The following is a 16811-nucleotide window of genomic DNA, read 5'->3' on the forward strand; positions in this document are numbered from 1 at the left end:
GCCTAGGAGATTAAATAACAAAACATCAAGTTGACAGAGAAGGGAAGGATGTAGAAACTCCTGTATTTCAAATTGTGCGAGTTCATTTTAATATACAGAATAAAATCGTGTTACGTACTTTGAGATGATTGGATAAAGTGTCCAAAGCCAACACATAGCAACACATCAAGCTGACAGAGAAAGAAATTAAAGCAGAATGTCCTGTATTATAAATTGTGTTAGTTCATTTGAATACAATCGTTTTTTTAGGTACTTTAAACTAATTCGATAAATTGTCCAAAGCCAAAAAATAGTAACACATCAAGCTGACGGAGGAAGACAATTATGCATTTAACGTACATTTTAAATACAGAATGAAATCGTGTTTTTCTTGAGAGTTTAGATTGAGAAAGGTACATTAAACTTCTTAGATAATAAGTGTACAAAGCCGAAACATAGCAACACGTCAAGCTGATAGAGAAATACAAATAAAACAGAACTTCCTGTATTACCAATTATGTGAGTGAATTTGTCTAAAATCGTATTTTTATGACTAAAACAATGGACTGGATGGAGAACATGGCTTTAAGCTACTTAAATAAAGTGTGAAAATAAAAGGAGAATAGCAACACTTCAAGCTGACAGAGAAAGAAGTTGAATGTGAGTATGTGTATATGTAAGTGCGTGTTCAGGTGTATACTATGTATAACAAGTAACAATGTAGTATATGTGTATGTTTGTATTATTTGGGACGGTGAGAAACAGTACTTTGACTAGATACACATCAAGTGGAGAGAGGATGAAAATTATACTTGTGCATTACCAATTGCGAGGCTTCATTTTTAAATACAGAATGAAATTGTGTCTTATTTTGAGAATTAGGATTGAGAATGTACTTCAAATGTCTTGGATAAAGTGTAGGACCAGTTGTGGACAAAGTATTAATATATTTAAATAACACACTTCCTTTTTGTGGTGTCAAACTTTTAATTTCACAAAATACACATCAAGAGATTGCAGTATTTATAGACACATACACCGACTATTATGACTACATTAAAATGTATCGATACCATAATGCAAAACACAATGTGATACAGTTTATTTGTATTTCTGCTCATTTTCTGCACGTTTGTTTTTAAATCAGAGGATCATTTATTCCTGGTCTTTCTCCTCTCCGTGCGTGATGATGTGCACGAGGTTCTTGTAGTCCAGGTTTCCTGCCACATCTGGAGGGAACGCTGTGAACATCTCTCCCAGCTGGGGACAAGGAGTTAACAAATATATGTCAATATTCAAAGAGAATAATGTCTTTAGTTGAAAGTAATAGTCTGAGGTGGAGCTCTGACCTCTTCAGGGGAGAATCTGTCCGCCTGCGTGGTCAACATCTGAGACACGCTGTGAACACAAGCAGCAGCAGTGAGGGAAACATTTATTCTTATATCTAGTATGTATAACACTGCATTGGCGTTACAAAAGTGTCTAATGTTTAAAGTATCCGATCTTTTAATTTTAGTTTAGTTTAAAGGGGTCCTATTCTCCTAATTCTCAGCTTAATATCAGTATATCTCTACTTTAAAGAGTCCTCTCCTGCTGATGTTCAGGTGTATATCAGTATGTAGTGTCTCTACTTTAAAGAGTCCTCTCCTGCTGATGTTCAGGTGTATATCAGTATATAGAGTCTCTACTTTAAAGAGTCCTCTCCTGCTGATGTTCAGGTGTATATCAGTATGTAGTGTCTCTACTTTAAAGAGTCCTCTCCTGCTGTTGTTCAGGTGTATATCAGTATGTAGTGTCTCTACTTTAAAGAGTCCTCTCCTGCTGATGTTCAGGTGTATATCAGTATGTAGTGTCTCTACTTTAAAGAGTCCTCTCCTGCTGATGTGCAGGTGTATATAAGTATGTAGTGTCTCTACTTTAAAGAGTCCTCTCCTGCTGATGTTCAGGTGTATATAAGTATGTAGTGTCTCTACTTTAAAGAGTCCTCTCCTGCTGATGTTCAGGTGTATATAAGTATGTAGTGTCTCTACTTTAAAGAGTCCTCTCCTGCTGATGTTCAGGTGTATATCAGTATGTAGTGTCTCTACTTTAAAGAGTCCTCTCCTGCTGATGTTCAGGTGTATATCAGTATGTAGTGTCTCTACTTTAAAGAGTCCTCTCCTGCTGATGTTCAGGTGTATATAAGTATGTAGTGTCTCTACTTTAAAGAGTCCTCTCCTGCTGATGTTCAGGTGTATATAAGTATGTAGTGTCTCTACTTTAAAGAGTCCTCTCCTGCTGATGTTCAGGTGTATATCAGTATGTAGTGTCTCTACTTTAAAGAGTCCTCTCCTGCTGATGTTCAGGTGTATATCAGTATGGAGTGTCTCTACTTTAAAGAGTCCTCTCCTGCTGATGTTCAGGTGTATATCAGTATGTAGTGTCTCTACTTTAAAGAGTCCTCTCCTGCTGATGTTCAGGTGTATATCAGTATGTAGTGTCTCTACTTTAAAGAGTCCTCTCCTGCTGTTGTTCAGGTGTATATCAGTATGTAGTGTCTCTACTTTAAAGAGTCCTCTCCTGCTGATGTTCAGGTGTATATCAGTATGTAGTGTCTCTACTTTAAAGAGTCCTCTCCTGCTGATGATCAGGTGTATATCAGTGTGTAGTGTCTCTACTTTAAAGAGTCCTCTCCTGCTGTTGTTCAGGTGTATATCAGTATGTAGTGTCTCTACTTTAAAGAGTCCTCTCTGCTGTTGTTCAGGTGTATATCAGTATGTAGTGTCTCTACTTTAAAGAGTCCTCTCCTGCTGTTGTTCAGGTGTATATCAGTATGTAGTGTCTCTACTTTAAAGAGTCCTCTCCTGCTGATGTTCAGGTGTATATCAGTATGTAGTGTCTCTACTTTAAAGAGTCCTCTCCTGCAGATGTTCAGGTGTATATCAGTATGTAGTGTCTCTACTTTAAAGAGTCCTCTCCTGCTGATGTCAGGTGTATATCAGTATGTAGTGTCTCTACTTTAAAGAGTCCTCTCCTGCTGATGTTCAGGTGTATATCAGTATGTAGTGTCTCTACTTTAAAGAGTCCTCTCCTGCAGATGTTCAGGTGTATATCAGTATGTAGTGTCTCTACTTTAAAGAGTCCTCTCCTGCTGATGTCAGGTGTATATCAGTATGTAGTGTCTCTACTTTAAAGAGTCCTCTCCTGCTGATGTTCAGGTGTATATCAGTATGTAGTGTCTCTACATGTCTCCATGCTTTAATGTTCACAAAGCTCTTTATTCTTCTCATACTGCCTTTGCTGCAGCACCTCTTTTCACCCTCTGTCTGAAACCAGAGCTGCTCTGATTGGTTAGCTGGCCGGCCCTGTTGTGATTGGTCAACCGCTTAGATATGTCCCGCCCCTTAGCCTGTCACGTACAATGTGTTGGAGCGCTCGCCAATAGAATCACGAGTTACATAGTGATGTCACTATATTCCGGAAGTAAACAAAGGAGTCCAATGAAGGCATTTCAGGTGGGAGGGGAGTGTGTGAGAGGGAAACACAGGGACCATATCCATGCACAAAAACCTATATGACACACTACAGGAAATGGAAAACAAAAAGCATCGGGCCTCTTTAAGTGAAAGTATTTGCATTATAATATATTTCAACAACAACAGAACTGGACTGTTATGTGTTGCTATGTTGTACTCACTAGTCTTTCTTCAGCGTTCCCTTCCCCTCAGGATCAAACACTTTGAAAGCGTTGAGGATCGTCTCCTCTGCGTCGGCACCTGAGGACAAACATTTTTCATATCTTGGTAGAGATTTGGATCTATTTGCGGTAATGTTGTGCCTCATAGTCATTGTTCAATCAACCAATCAATGTTTATTTATATAGCCCAATATCACAAATGTTACATTTGTCTCAGTGGACTTCACAGTTTGTACAGAATATCAGTATGACAATACGACACCCTCTGTCCTTAGACCCTCTGTCCTTAGACCCTCACATCGTACAAGGAACAACTTCCAGAGAAAACCCACAGTTTAAAGGGAACATGGGAGAAACCTCAGGGAGAGCAACAGAGGAGGGATCCCTCTCCCAGGACGGACAGACGTGCAATAGATGCCATGTGTAAATTGAAACGATAATACATTTGCAACATAGGTAGTCCAAATGTTTGGAAATGCATGTGTGTATAATAGGAAGGTGAATCCACGAGGATATCCATCCAGGACCTATGATCCAGGACCACAGCCACGACTCAAGATCCAGGGCTCGCGATGCAGGACACAGGACCGCAGGATCATCCATGACTCCATTGTTAGAATTTTTGTAGTTTTTTAGTGTCTCTTTTTACTAACTATGCCTGCTTCCGTTTAAAAATGTTTTCTTCCAGTAATTGCCCTGGTGTTGAAATATACAGCTGTCCTCACCTTTGAGTTTCTCTCCGAACATGGTGAGGAAGACGGTGAAGTTAATGGGCCCCGGGGCCTCCTTCAGCATCTCGTCTATCTCCTCCTGCTTGACATTTAAACGGCCTGCACACAAAGTGGAGGGAAAGATTTAGAGCTGCAGCTAAAGATTATTTTCATTATTGATCAATCTGACGGCTATCTTCTCCTCCTCTGATGAATCGTTTGCTCAATGAGATGTTATGGAGAAATGAAAAATGCTTTCAAATATTGCAGCTTGTTTTGTCAACAGTCCAGAAATATCCAGACAAATAGGAGAGACTCTTAAGAACCACATGAATTAGCATTTTAATTCTAATTGTTTTTCTCCACCAATGTGCTTCAGCTAACTTCCCAACTGAGCACTCTTTATTCTTCCTAAATGTGGTCATTGTTATTTCTTTGTTTAACACAATAAAGACTTTAACAAATGCACTCCCAAGCATTACATATTTTTTGTTTGTTAGGGTTGAGTGGGAGGTCGAAGTTGATTTAAGAAAGTAACTTCCATAAGGGGTCACAGAGATGTACTGCTAAGTTAGGAATACAATCATGCATGGTGCTATTTTCCGACTAAATCTACACATAGACAGACTGAATATACTCATGAACAGACTGAACCTAAAGCTGCGAAGGTGTCTCTCAGGTCGTTCTTGTCGATGAAGCCGTCTCTGTTCTGGTCCATGATGGTGAACGCCTGCAGGAGATGAAGATGTTACAGGAATGCTCCGCTATGCAGAGAAACTCAACGTGAAATAAAAACCTTTATTCATAGCACCGACCTCTTTGAACTCCTGGATCTGCGGCTGCTCGAACATGGAGAACACGTTGGAGCCGCCCTCTGTTCGCTTCTTCGCTTTCTTTGGAGCCTGCAGGAGTTCAACAATCAAGACACTTTAATAGATCCAGAATACTATCGACAAAAATCATAGTAAAAATACTGCCAACATGAAACGCCTCCATTGGACTCCTTGGTTTACTTCCTGAACATAGTGACATCACGACATAACTCTTGCGCACATATTGTACGTGGCTAAGGGGCGGGACATCTCTAAGCGGTTAAGCAATCACAACAGAGCCGGCCAGCTAACCAATCAGAGCAGACTGGACTCTGGTTTCAGACAGAGGGTGAAAAGAGGTGCTGCAGCACAGACAGTATGAGAACAATAAAGAGCTTTTTGAACATTAAAGCATGGAGACATGTAGAGACACTACATACTGATATACACCTGAACATCAGCAGGAGAGGACTCTTTAAAGTAGAGACACTACATACTGATATACACCTGAACATCAGCAGGAGAGGACTCTTTAAAGTAGAGACACTACATACTGATATACACCTGGACATCAGCAGGAGAGGACTCTTTAAAGTAGAGACACTACATACTGATATACACCTGAACATCAGCAGGAGAGGACTCTTTAAAGTAGAGACACTACATACTGATATACACCTGAACATCAGCAGGAGAGGACTCTTTAAAGTAGAGACAATACCTACTGATATACACCTGAACATCAGCAGGAGAGGACTCTTTAAAGTAGAGTCACTACATACTGATATACACCTGAACATCAGCAGGAGAGGACTCTTTAAAGTAGAGACACTACATACTGATATACACCTGAACATCAGCAGGAGAGGACTCTTTAAAGTAGAGACTACATACTGATATACACCTGAACATCAGCAGGAGAGGACTCTTTAAAGTAGAGACACTACATACTGATAACACCTGAACATCAGCAGGAGAGGACCTCTTTAAAGTAGAGACAATACATACTGATATACACCTGAACATCAGCAGGAGAGGACTCTTTAAAGTAGAGACAACTACATACTGATATACACCTGAACATCAGCAGGAGAGGACTCTTTAAAGTAGAGACACTACATACTGATATACACCTGAACATCAGCAGGAGAGGACTCTTTAAAGTAGAGACACTACATACTGATATACACCTGAACATCAGCAGGAGAGGACTCTTTAAGTAGAGACACTACATACTGATATACACCTGAACATCAGCAGGAGAGGACTCTTTAAAGTAGAGACACTACATACTGATATACACCTGAACATCAGCAGGAGAGGACTCTTTAAAGTAGAGACACTACATACTGATATACACCTGAACATCAGCAGGAGAGGACTCTTTAAAGTAGAGACACTACATACTGATATACACCTGAACATCAGCAGGAGAGGACTCTTTAAAGTAGAGACACTACATACTGATATACACCTGAACATCAGCAGGAGAGGACTCTTTAAAGTAGAGACACTACATACTGATATACACCTGAACATCAGCAGGAGAGGACTCTTTAAAGTAGAGACACTACATACTGATATACACCTGAACATCAGCAGGAGAGGACTCTTTAAAGTAGAGACACTACATACTGATATACACCTGAACATCAGCAGGAGAGGACTCTTTAAAGTAGAGACACTACATACTGATATACACCTGAACATCAGCAGGAGAGGACTCTTAAAGTACTGATATACACCTGAACATCAGCAGGAGAGGACTCTTTAAAGTAGAGACACTACATACTGATATGAACCTGAACATCAGCAGGAGAGGACTCTTTAAAGTAGAGACACTACATACTGATATACACCTGAACATCAACAGGAGAGGACTCTTTAAAGTAGAGACACTACATACTGATATACACCTGAACATCAGCAGGAGAGGACTCTTTAAAGTAGAGACACTACATATTGATATGAGTATTATTTTTACTATACTACATTATGATTTTAACAAAAACCAAATACATATTAGGGCAGTGGTTTTCAAACTGTGGGGCGCGACCCCTGGTGGGTCGCGGAGGTACTGCAGGGGGGTCGCGGGAAGATTTTATTATTTTCTCCTTTTAGCTTTGTGAAGCACCTTGAGAGATGACGTTGTTTTTAAAGTGCACCTATATAAATCAAATGTATTATTATTATTATTCAATTGTAAACAAACACTGCTCGAAAATATCTCATTGGTCAGAGAGCTGTGGGCATAATGCTGCCTTTGGCAACATCCTACTTGTGTGAGATAGGCTTTTTCTGCTGTTGCTGCCATCAAAACGAAATACAGATCAAAGCTGAACATTGAGTATGAACTGAGAGGCAGTCTCAAAACAAGTCATTGATGAGCTCGTGTGGAATAGGAATGGTAAAGTGATGTGATCGTTTGCAACCTGCAGTAGAAATAGTAGTTAATTCATATATTTTCCTTAAAGAAATTTGAATTTAAAAATCTGCTACTCAGGGAAGAAGGCCTGCTAGTTTGAATTAGGCCACATTAATTCACAGTATCTTACAAGCACTTTTGTTCAAGTGTAATCCATAATAAAATATAAATATAGTTGGATCTTTATATCTTCTTATTATCAGCAGAGAAAATGTAATGTTTTTACAACAATATACAATTAATCCTACCAATATAGATGGGAACCGGGTTGGGGGGGGTCCCGAAAATATTTCCAATACCCAAGGGGGTCCCGACCTTTATATATACAGTCTATGGGCCCGACTGAAAAAGTTTGGGAACCACTGTGGGCATTTTAATGTTGTGTTATATAGAGCCAACTTTAGATAGGAAAAAATACAAGAAGAGCCGAACGGTAAGATGATTAAGAATATATATATATATATATATATATATATTTAGGTTTTAAAAATAATATATATTTATTATCTGAGTGTTTTAATTACTTTAGGTACAATATGTTTACTTTAGTCATGTTTCTTTTTACAGTGTACCCTTGTTCACCTCTCCATACAAGTGAACATCGTGTAATTTTGTTTTGTATAACGTACCTAAGTGTATAAATAAATGTTGTTGAGCTAAAAGTACAATATGTGCTTCTGATAGTATAGTAGAAGTATAGAGCGGCATAATATAAAATAAAATGTAAAAATAGTACAACATTACTGCAGCAGTCATTCTTTGCATAAAGTTTCCACATGTCATGAGGAGGGATTACTCTGTCAGCTTGTTGTGGAAATATTTACTCCAGCCTCCATATTTTATTTTTTATTTATGAGTATGCACCCTAAGCCTCGGGGGGGGGGGGGGGGGGGGGGGGGGGGGGGGGGGGTGACAGGAAGCTGAGCTCGGTTTGATCAGAAGTCCCTGCGAGCAGCACGGATTACAGTTATTCACATGTCTGCCAAGGAAATGTGGAATAAAACACAGAGCGTGGACAGCTGCCGTCTGACGGAGGATTAACTCTGAGGGGTTTGGGAACCTCGCGGACTTTTACTTCTTTATTCGTATTTATTTCGGTGTCTGAAGAGGATCCTGCTGTGACGAGGCTGAGGTTATTTCTCTGTCGCTTCACGCTGAAACAAACTTCAGGACGTATACTACATTATTATCAAGTGTTGCTGTTGCTTCCTCTTTACTTTCCTCCTCTCCTATGCTCTCGTTTCCATCTCCTCTTCTCTCCTTAATTGCTCTCCTTCCTCTTCTACTCTTGTCCTTTCCCCTCTCCTTTCCTTTCCTCTACTGCTCTCGTCTCCTCACCTCCTTTGTCCATCTTCTTATTTCCTTTCTTTCCCTCTCCTGTTCTCTTGTCTACTTGTCTCCCTATTCCCTCTCCTTCCCTTTCTTTTCCTTTCCTGTTTTCTCGTCTCCTCACCTCCTTTTTCATGGATCCTCCTAATTCATCTTCCTTTCCTCATTTCACCTCCTTCTCTCTCATCTCCTTTTCTCTCTAAGGGGAGGATCCATTGTTTCCTCCTTCTTCCTTTTTCCTCCCTCTCACTTTTCCCCTTTCATTTCCTCTACTGCTCTCTTGTCTCCTCACCTCCTTTGTCCCTCTTTTTATTTCCTTTCTTTTCCTTTCCTGTTTTCTTGTCTCCTCACCTCCTTTTTCATCTCCTCTTGTCTTCTCCCTATTTGATCTCCTTTCCTCGTTTCACCTCCTTCTCTCTCATCTCCTTTTCTCTCTAAGGGGAGGACCTATTGTTTCCTCCTTCCTTCCTCTCACTTTTCCCCTTTATTTCCCTCTCCTGTTCTCTTGTCTACTCTTCTCCCTATTCCCTCTCCTTCCCTTTCCTCACTTTCTTTTCCTTTCCTATTTTCTTGTCTCCTCCCCTCCTTTTTTCTTTGCTGCCTATTCTTCTCCTCTCCCTTCCTGTTATGTTTCCTCTACTTTCCTGTGCTTTTTTCTCCTTCCTCCTTGTCTCCTAATCCCCTTCTTCATCTCCTCTCCTACACATTAGAAAAGGAAAGGAAAGGAGACAAGAGAATAGGAGACGAAAGGAACAGAAAGGAAATGAACGAAAAACCTCTCTTCTTCTCTTGTCTCCCCTTCTCATTAACCCCAAGTTGTCTTTCCTTTCATCTCCTTTCACATTCTCTCCTCTCTTCTTGTCTCCTCCTTTCCTCCTTCCCTTACCTCCTCTTCCCTCTCTCTTTTTCACCTCCATTACCAATTCATATATTCTTTGTTTTATTCATTCCTCATTGCTGGCAGACATGAGATAATCAATAAACCATCAATAGGACATCTGCAGCTCCGTCCTATTGACCATCGTCTTCTTGTGCATCTGTATTCAGAGACATGACATTACATTTAGCTGAGGCTTTTATCCAAAGCGACTTACAATAAGTACATTCGACCAGGAAGACACAACCTTGAAGAAAACAGAATCATATAAGTACATCAGGTTTCATAGAGCCAAACATTTCAAGTGCTACTCAACTGGCTTTAGAGACCTCGGGGATATTGATCCGCTTTCATCGGCATTATATATAATTCATCAAAGCATACCATCATATACAATATAACACTTTGTGTGTCTTGTGTGGTTTTACTTCCTGTCTTCCCCTGATTGGCTGATTGTGTTCAACTGTTGGCCCCACCTGTGTCTTATCTTTGTGATTAGTCTGGGGTGTGTGTGTGTGTGTGTGTGTGTGTGTGTGTGTGTGTGTGTGTGTGTGTGTGTGTGTGTGTGTGTATAGTCTTGTCTTCCCTTGTGTTTCTGGTTGGTTCCTCGTTTGTTTCCTGGTTTCTGTCTAAATGATCACCCTCCTGTTTCTTCTACATCTTCCCGGTTTGTTCATCTTCTAGTTTTTTTTTTACCAGCTTTGAGAACACTTTCATGATCAATCATTATAAAACATATATATATATTATTCTGAAATGGACCAATCTGCACAACGACTACTTTTACTGTCGCTACTTTCACTATATTTTGATGAGAATACTTTTCTACTTTCACTTGAGGAACATTTTGAATGCAGGACTTTTACTGAAACAGAGTATTCCTACACTCTGGTACTTCTACTTTTACTCAAGTACAAGATCTGAGTACTTCTACTTTTACTCAAGTACAACATCTGAATACTTCTACTTTTACTCAAGTACAAGATCTGAGTACTTCTACTTTTACTCAAGTACAAGATCTGAGTACTTCTACTTTTACTCAAGTACAGGATCTGAGTACTTCTACTTTAACTCAAGTACAAGATCTGAGTACTTCTACTTTTACTAAAGTACAAGATCTGAGTACTTCTACTTTTACTAAAGTACAAGATCTGAGTACTTCTACTTTTATCCAAGTACAAGATCTGAGTACTTCTACTTTTACTCAAGTATAGGATCAGAGTACGTCTACTTGTACTCAAGTACAAGATCTGAGTATTTATACTTTTCCTCAAGTAAGATCTGAGTACTTCTACTTTTACTCAAGTACAAGATCTGAGTACTTCTACTTTTACTCAAGTACAAGATCAGAGTACGTCTACTTGTACTCAAGTACAAGATCTGAGTATTTATACTTTTCCTCAAGTAAGATCTAAGTACTTCTACTTTAACTCAAGTACAAGATCTGAGTACTTCTACTTTTACTAAAGTACAAGATCTGAGTACTTCTACTTTTCCTCAAGTAAGATCTGAGTACTTCTACTTTTACTCAACTACAAGATCTGAGTACTTCTACTTTTACTCAAGTACAGGATCTGAGTACTTCTACTTTAACTCAAGTACAAGATCTGAGTACTTCTACTTTAACTCAAGTACAAGATCTGAGTACTTCTACTTTTACTAAAGTACAAGATCTGAGTACTTCTACTTTTACTAAAGTACAAGATCTGAGTACTTCTACTTTTATCCAAGTACAAGATCTGAGTACTTCTACTTTTACTCAAGTATAAGATCAGAGTACGTCTACTTGTACTCAAGTACAAGATCTGAGTATTTATACTTTTCCTCAAGTAAGATCTGAGTACTTCTACTTTTACTCAAGTACAAGATCTGAGTACTTCTACTTTTACTCAAGTACAAGATCAGAGTACGTCTACTTGTACTCAAGTACAAGATCTGAGTATTTATACTTTTCCTCAAGTAAGATCTAAGTACTTCTACTTTAACTCAAGTACAAGATCTGAGTACTTCTACTTTTACTAAAGTACAAGATCTGAGTACTTCTACTTTTCCTCAAGTAAGATCTGAGTACTTCTACTTTTACTCAACTACAAGATCTGAGTACTTCTACTTTTACTCAAGTACAGGATCTGAGTACTTCTACTTTTACTCAAGTACAGGATCTGAGTACTTCTATCTATCTGATAATGTAAATGTGTGTAAATGTGTGTACTCACCATATCAGCAGATGATATCCAGACGATGCAGGAAACAGTCTGCTGTCGCTGCAGGATTTATACTGACGCTTCTCGTTGCAAAACAAAGCGTATTATTACATGTTCTATAAATACCCCCACGCCTTCTTTAGTCACAGGTAAAGTAAAGGAGAGGACCCCCCCCCTCCCCCAACCCCCCCCCCCTCCCCCAACCCCCCCCATTGTGATGGTTCATGAGATTTAACTCACATTACTGAATAACCCAGAATAACAGCAGGACAAAGCCTGGATCAGAGAGACAGGTGCTCCCGCTCCGCTGGGGGAACAGTCGTGATGAGGGGGGGGCGGGGGGGGGGGGGAAGGGGGCTTTATTATAGACAGCAGCATAATGTGGAAAACATGGTGGGATCAAATACAAATAAAAAGACAGAGACGATAAAGAGATGTTTCTTTTTTTGAAATAACTATTTTTTCAAAGTATTAAAATTGTAACCAACATTAAGATTATTACAATGCATTTTAAAGCTATTTTTTTCTGTGTTATTCATTTGACTGTTTTTTTTGTATTTCAAATAAAGTGATTATAAACAGCAACATGCGATAATGTGGATTATATCAAAAAGAAAAGTAGTATTTACTAATCTTATAATAGTGTTTATCCCAGTTTATTATAGGACTAAAATAGTAGAAGAATGTGTATTATTATTATTTGTATTATTATTATTTATATTATTATTATCATTATTTATCCTTGATTGTAATTATTATACTTATTTGTTTGTATTTATCTTTTTACAGAAATGGGAAATGCTTAATTTTTACTCATTGTAAATATTAGATTTTATTTTATTATAATATTATATTATTAAGATCAATTATAACGATATAACAAATTATATTTAGTTTTCCACCAATCTCTTCACTTCCCTCTCTTGTCCAGCAGGCGGTGCTGTCAGCCCACAGCGTCGTATAAACTACCCTCAGAAATCTGAACACACACACACACACACACACACACACACACACACACACACACACACACACACACACACACACACACACACAACACACACACACACACACACACACACACACACACACACACACACACACACACACACACACACACACACACACACACACACACACACACACACACACACACACACACACACACACACACACACACACACACACACACACACACACAGAAATAATGAGATCTATACCTCTTATTCTGCAGTTTCACTTCTAATAAAATCCTTTCTAATGAAGCTGCATCAGGTATTTCATTATTTTGATATCATTTGTATTCATAAGAATTGCAAGACATTATCCCATTTCCTAATGAATATTTGAATACACCGTTATCTGGTTCACTAATCACCCACCTTAATCACTTCACCTGCAAAAGGCACTAAAAGAGACACAAAACCAGCCATGAAGACACAAAATGACTGCAAAGAGACGTACAACACGTTGTACTGACGTTATGTGATACTGTAGTTTTTGGAGCATTGCTGTTGTTCTCTGGGACTCTTCTTGGCCTCTGTCCACATCGTCACCCTGATGTTTTTGTCTCTCAGTTGCTCTGGTTTTCATAGAGACTCACGACCACAAACGATAACAAGAGTGATAGCAAAAAGACAAAAAAGTACAAAGAAGTGACACAATAAACTACTAAGATGTCTAAACAACGACATAAACAGTCGTCTTAACAACTATAACGTCTGTGTGTCTTTCTCTAAAACAAGTAGCATGTGTTAAATACATTAAATAACATGTATCCAAAGCAGAGAAGCAATGATTGATGCTACATGCTGTTAGCTGTAAAGCGACTTTGAGACTCTGAAAAGCGCTATATAAATTCAATGTATTATTATTATTATTAGCATACAGGCCATGCAGGTCCATACTGACCAATCAACCAACAGTAAACACATTTAGACCTCTCTGCTGATGTTCAGGTGTATATCAGTATGTAGTGTCTCTACTTTAAAGAGTCCTCTCCTGCTGATGTTCAGGTGTATATCAGTATGTAGTGTCTCTACTTTAAAGAGTCCTCTCCTGCTGATGTTCAGGTGTATATCAGTATGTAGTGTCTCTACTTTAAAGAGTCCTCTCCTGCTGATGTTCAGGTGTATATCAGTATGTAGTGTCTCTACTTTAAAGAGTCCTCTCCTGCTGATGTTCAGGTGTATATCAGTATGTAGTGTCTCTACTTTAAAGAGTCCTCTCCTGCTGATGTTCAGGTGTATATCAGTATGTAGTGTCTCTACTTTAAAGAGTCCTCTCCTGCTGATGTTCAGGTGTATATCAGTATGTAGTGTCTCTACTTTAAAGAGTCCTCTCCTGCTGATGTTCAGGTGTATATCAGTATGTAGTGTATCTACTTTAAAGAGTTCTCTCCTGCTGATGTTCAGGTGTATATCAGTATGTAGTGTCTCTACTTTAAAGAGTCCTCTCCTGCTGATGTTCAGGTGTATATCAGTATGTAGTGTCTCTACTTTAAAGAGTCCTCTCCTGCTGATGTTCAGGTGTATATCAGTATGTAGTGTCTCTACTTTAAAGAGTCCTCTCCTGCTGATGTGCAGGTGTATATCAGTATGTAGTGTCTCTACTTTAAAGAGTTCTCTCCTGCTGATGTTCAGGTGTATATCAGTATGTAGTGTCTCTACTTTAAAGAGTCCTCTCCTGCTGATGTGCAGGTGTATATCAGTATGTAGTGTCTCTACTTTAAAGAGTCCTCTCCTGCTGATGTTCAGGTGTATATCAGTATGTAGTGTCTCTACTTTAAAGAGTCCTCTCCTGCTGATGTTCAGGTGTATATCAGTATGTAGTGTCTCTACTTTAAAGAGTCCTCTCCTGCTGATGTTCAGGTGTATATCAGTATGTAGTGTCTCTACTTTAAAGAGTCCTCTCCTGCTGATGTTCAGGTGTATATCAGTATGTAGTGTCTCTACTTTAAAGAGTCCTCTCCTGCTGATGTTCAGGTGTATATCAGTATGTAGTGTCTCTACTTTAAAGAGTCCTCTCCTGCTGATGTTCAGGTGTATATCAGTATGTAGTGTCTCTACTTTAAAGAGTCCTCTCCTGCTGATGTTCAGGTGTATATCAGTGTGTAGTGTCTCTACTTTAAAGAGTCCTCTCCTGCTGATGTTCAGGTGTATATCAGTATGTAGTGTCTCTACTTTAAAGAGTCCTCTCCTGCTGATGTTCAGGTGTATATCAGTATGTAGTGTCTCTACTTTAAAGAGTCCTCTCCTGCTGATGTTCAGGTGTATATCAGTATGTAGTGTCTCTACTTTAAAGAGTCCTCTCCTGCTGATGTTCAGGTGTATATCAGTATGTAGTGTCTCTACTTTAAAGAGTCCTCTCCTGCTGATGTTCAGGTGTATATCAGTATGTAGTGTCTCTACTTTAAAGAGTCCTCTCCTGCTGATGTTCAGGTGTATATCAGTGTGTAGTGTCTCTGTGTGTGGGAGGGGAAAACAGGGATTGTTTCCTCTACAGACCATTTACATGCACTAAAACCTATAGAACACTACAGGAGAAGTAAAACCCATAAAACAGAATATGGCCTCTTTAAAACGGTCATACTCCTATGCCTTGATATTGTTCCTAAAAAACAGTCATTTGAAATCCCTCATCCACTGACCTCATCCAAACAATGGTTTCTGTCTTGGGTAATTTCCCCTCTGAATGCCGTAGATCCAGTTTTTGAAAGTAATGTATTAATTTAAAAGTGGTTCTTGGAAGGAGCTCTTGTTGATGTGAACGTGAGGTCAGGATTATTTTGAGGAGCGCTGATTGAGGCCATGAGACACAGATGTCTTGATGTGGATTCAGGGGCCCGACGGACAGAAGCGTCCCCCCTCTGGAGGAGGAGGTTGTGGGTTTAAATCCCCACCTGGGTGCTCCACATTGAGCCAGGACACTCTGTTCCTGTCCCTTCATGAGATTACAATCTGTGCTCCGTCTGCTGCAGAAAACAAGAGCTTTTCAGGCAGGTTTGTTTATAAAGCGCTTTCAACACAAGGCAATTCAAAGCGCTTTACAGAAAGGAAACACATTAAGAGCGTAACACAGGTACGTGAATAAAAGTTACAGTGTGAGATGTGAATAGTTCAATTAAAAGCAGCGGCAAAAAGAAAGTCTTAGCTTGCTATCGAGCTGTGAGACGAGGGAATCAAACTGAGGACACATCGTGAGCAGTTGGTCTTTGATCCCATGTGACTCTAAATGTGTCCTACGCTGTAAAATGTATTATCTCTTCGATTTCCACACGGCATCTATTGCACGTCTGTCCGTCCTGGGAGAGGGATCCCTCCTCTGTTGCTCTCCCTGAGGTTTCTCCCATGTTTCCCTTTAAACTGTGGGTTTTCTCTGGAAGTTTTTCCTTGTACGATGTGAGGGTCTAAGGACAGAGGGTCTGAGGACAGAGGGTCTAAGGACAGAGGGTCTGAGGACAGAGGCTCTAAGGACAGAGGGTGTCGTATTGTCATACTGATACTCTGTACACACTGTGAAGTCCACTGAGACAAATGTAACATTGTGATATTGGGCTATAAATAAACATTGATTGGTTGAAATGTGACCCCTTTAATGTGAGAGAGTGTGTCTCGGAGAGGTATTCTATGTGAGAAAGTACTCAGGTGTGTAATTTAAAGAGGGTGGTGTATATTATTAAGATGGTTCTGGTATATAATAAGACATGAAAGAACTACAAATCCAGTTCAATGAAACTACAAATGGACTCAAAACAACCAGAAAAGGATGCAAAAAAGCTACAAAGAGACAACAATGAC

The 16811-nt window shown here is 39.3% G+C and overlaps 1 protein-coding gene across 1 annotated transcript; it reads right to left on the reverse strand.

Moving 5' to 3' along the window:
• Positions 1–962: 962 nt before the first annotated feature.
• On the reverse strand, positions 963–12162 carry myl2b (myosin, light chain 2b, regulatory, cardiac, slow). Its single transcript, XM_034205068.1, has 7 exons — positions 12025–12162; positions 5181–5267; positions 5020–5095; positions 4381–4485; positions 3656–3734; positions 1329–1377; positions 963–1239 (listed from the first exon to the last, which is right to left on the reverse strand). Exons 1-7 carry the CDS (start codon positions 12025–12027, stop codon positions 1135–1137), a joined length of 504 nt encoding a protein of 167 aa, XP_034060959.1. The 5' UTR covers positions 12028–12162; the 3' UTR covers positions 963–1134.
• Positions 12163–16811: the final 4649 nt, after the last annotated feature.

This window comes from Gymnodraco acuticeps, unplaced genomic scaffold (assembly GCF_902827175.1).
Source record: "Gymnodraco acuticeps unplaced genomic scaffold, fGymAcu1.1, whole genome shotgun sequence".
Classification (NCBI taxonomy): Eukaryota; Metazoa; Chordata; class Actinopteri; order Perciformes; family Bathydraconidae; genus Gymnodraco; species Gymnodraco acuticeps.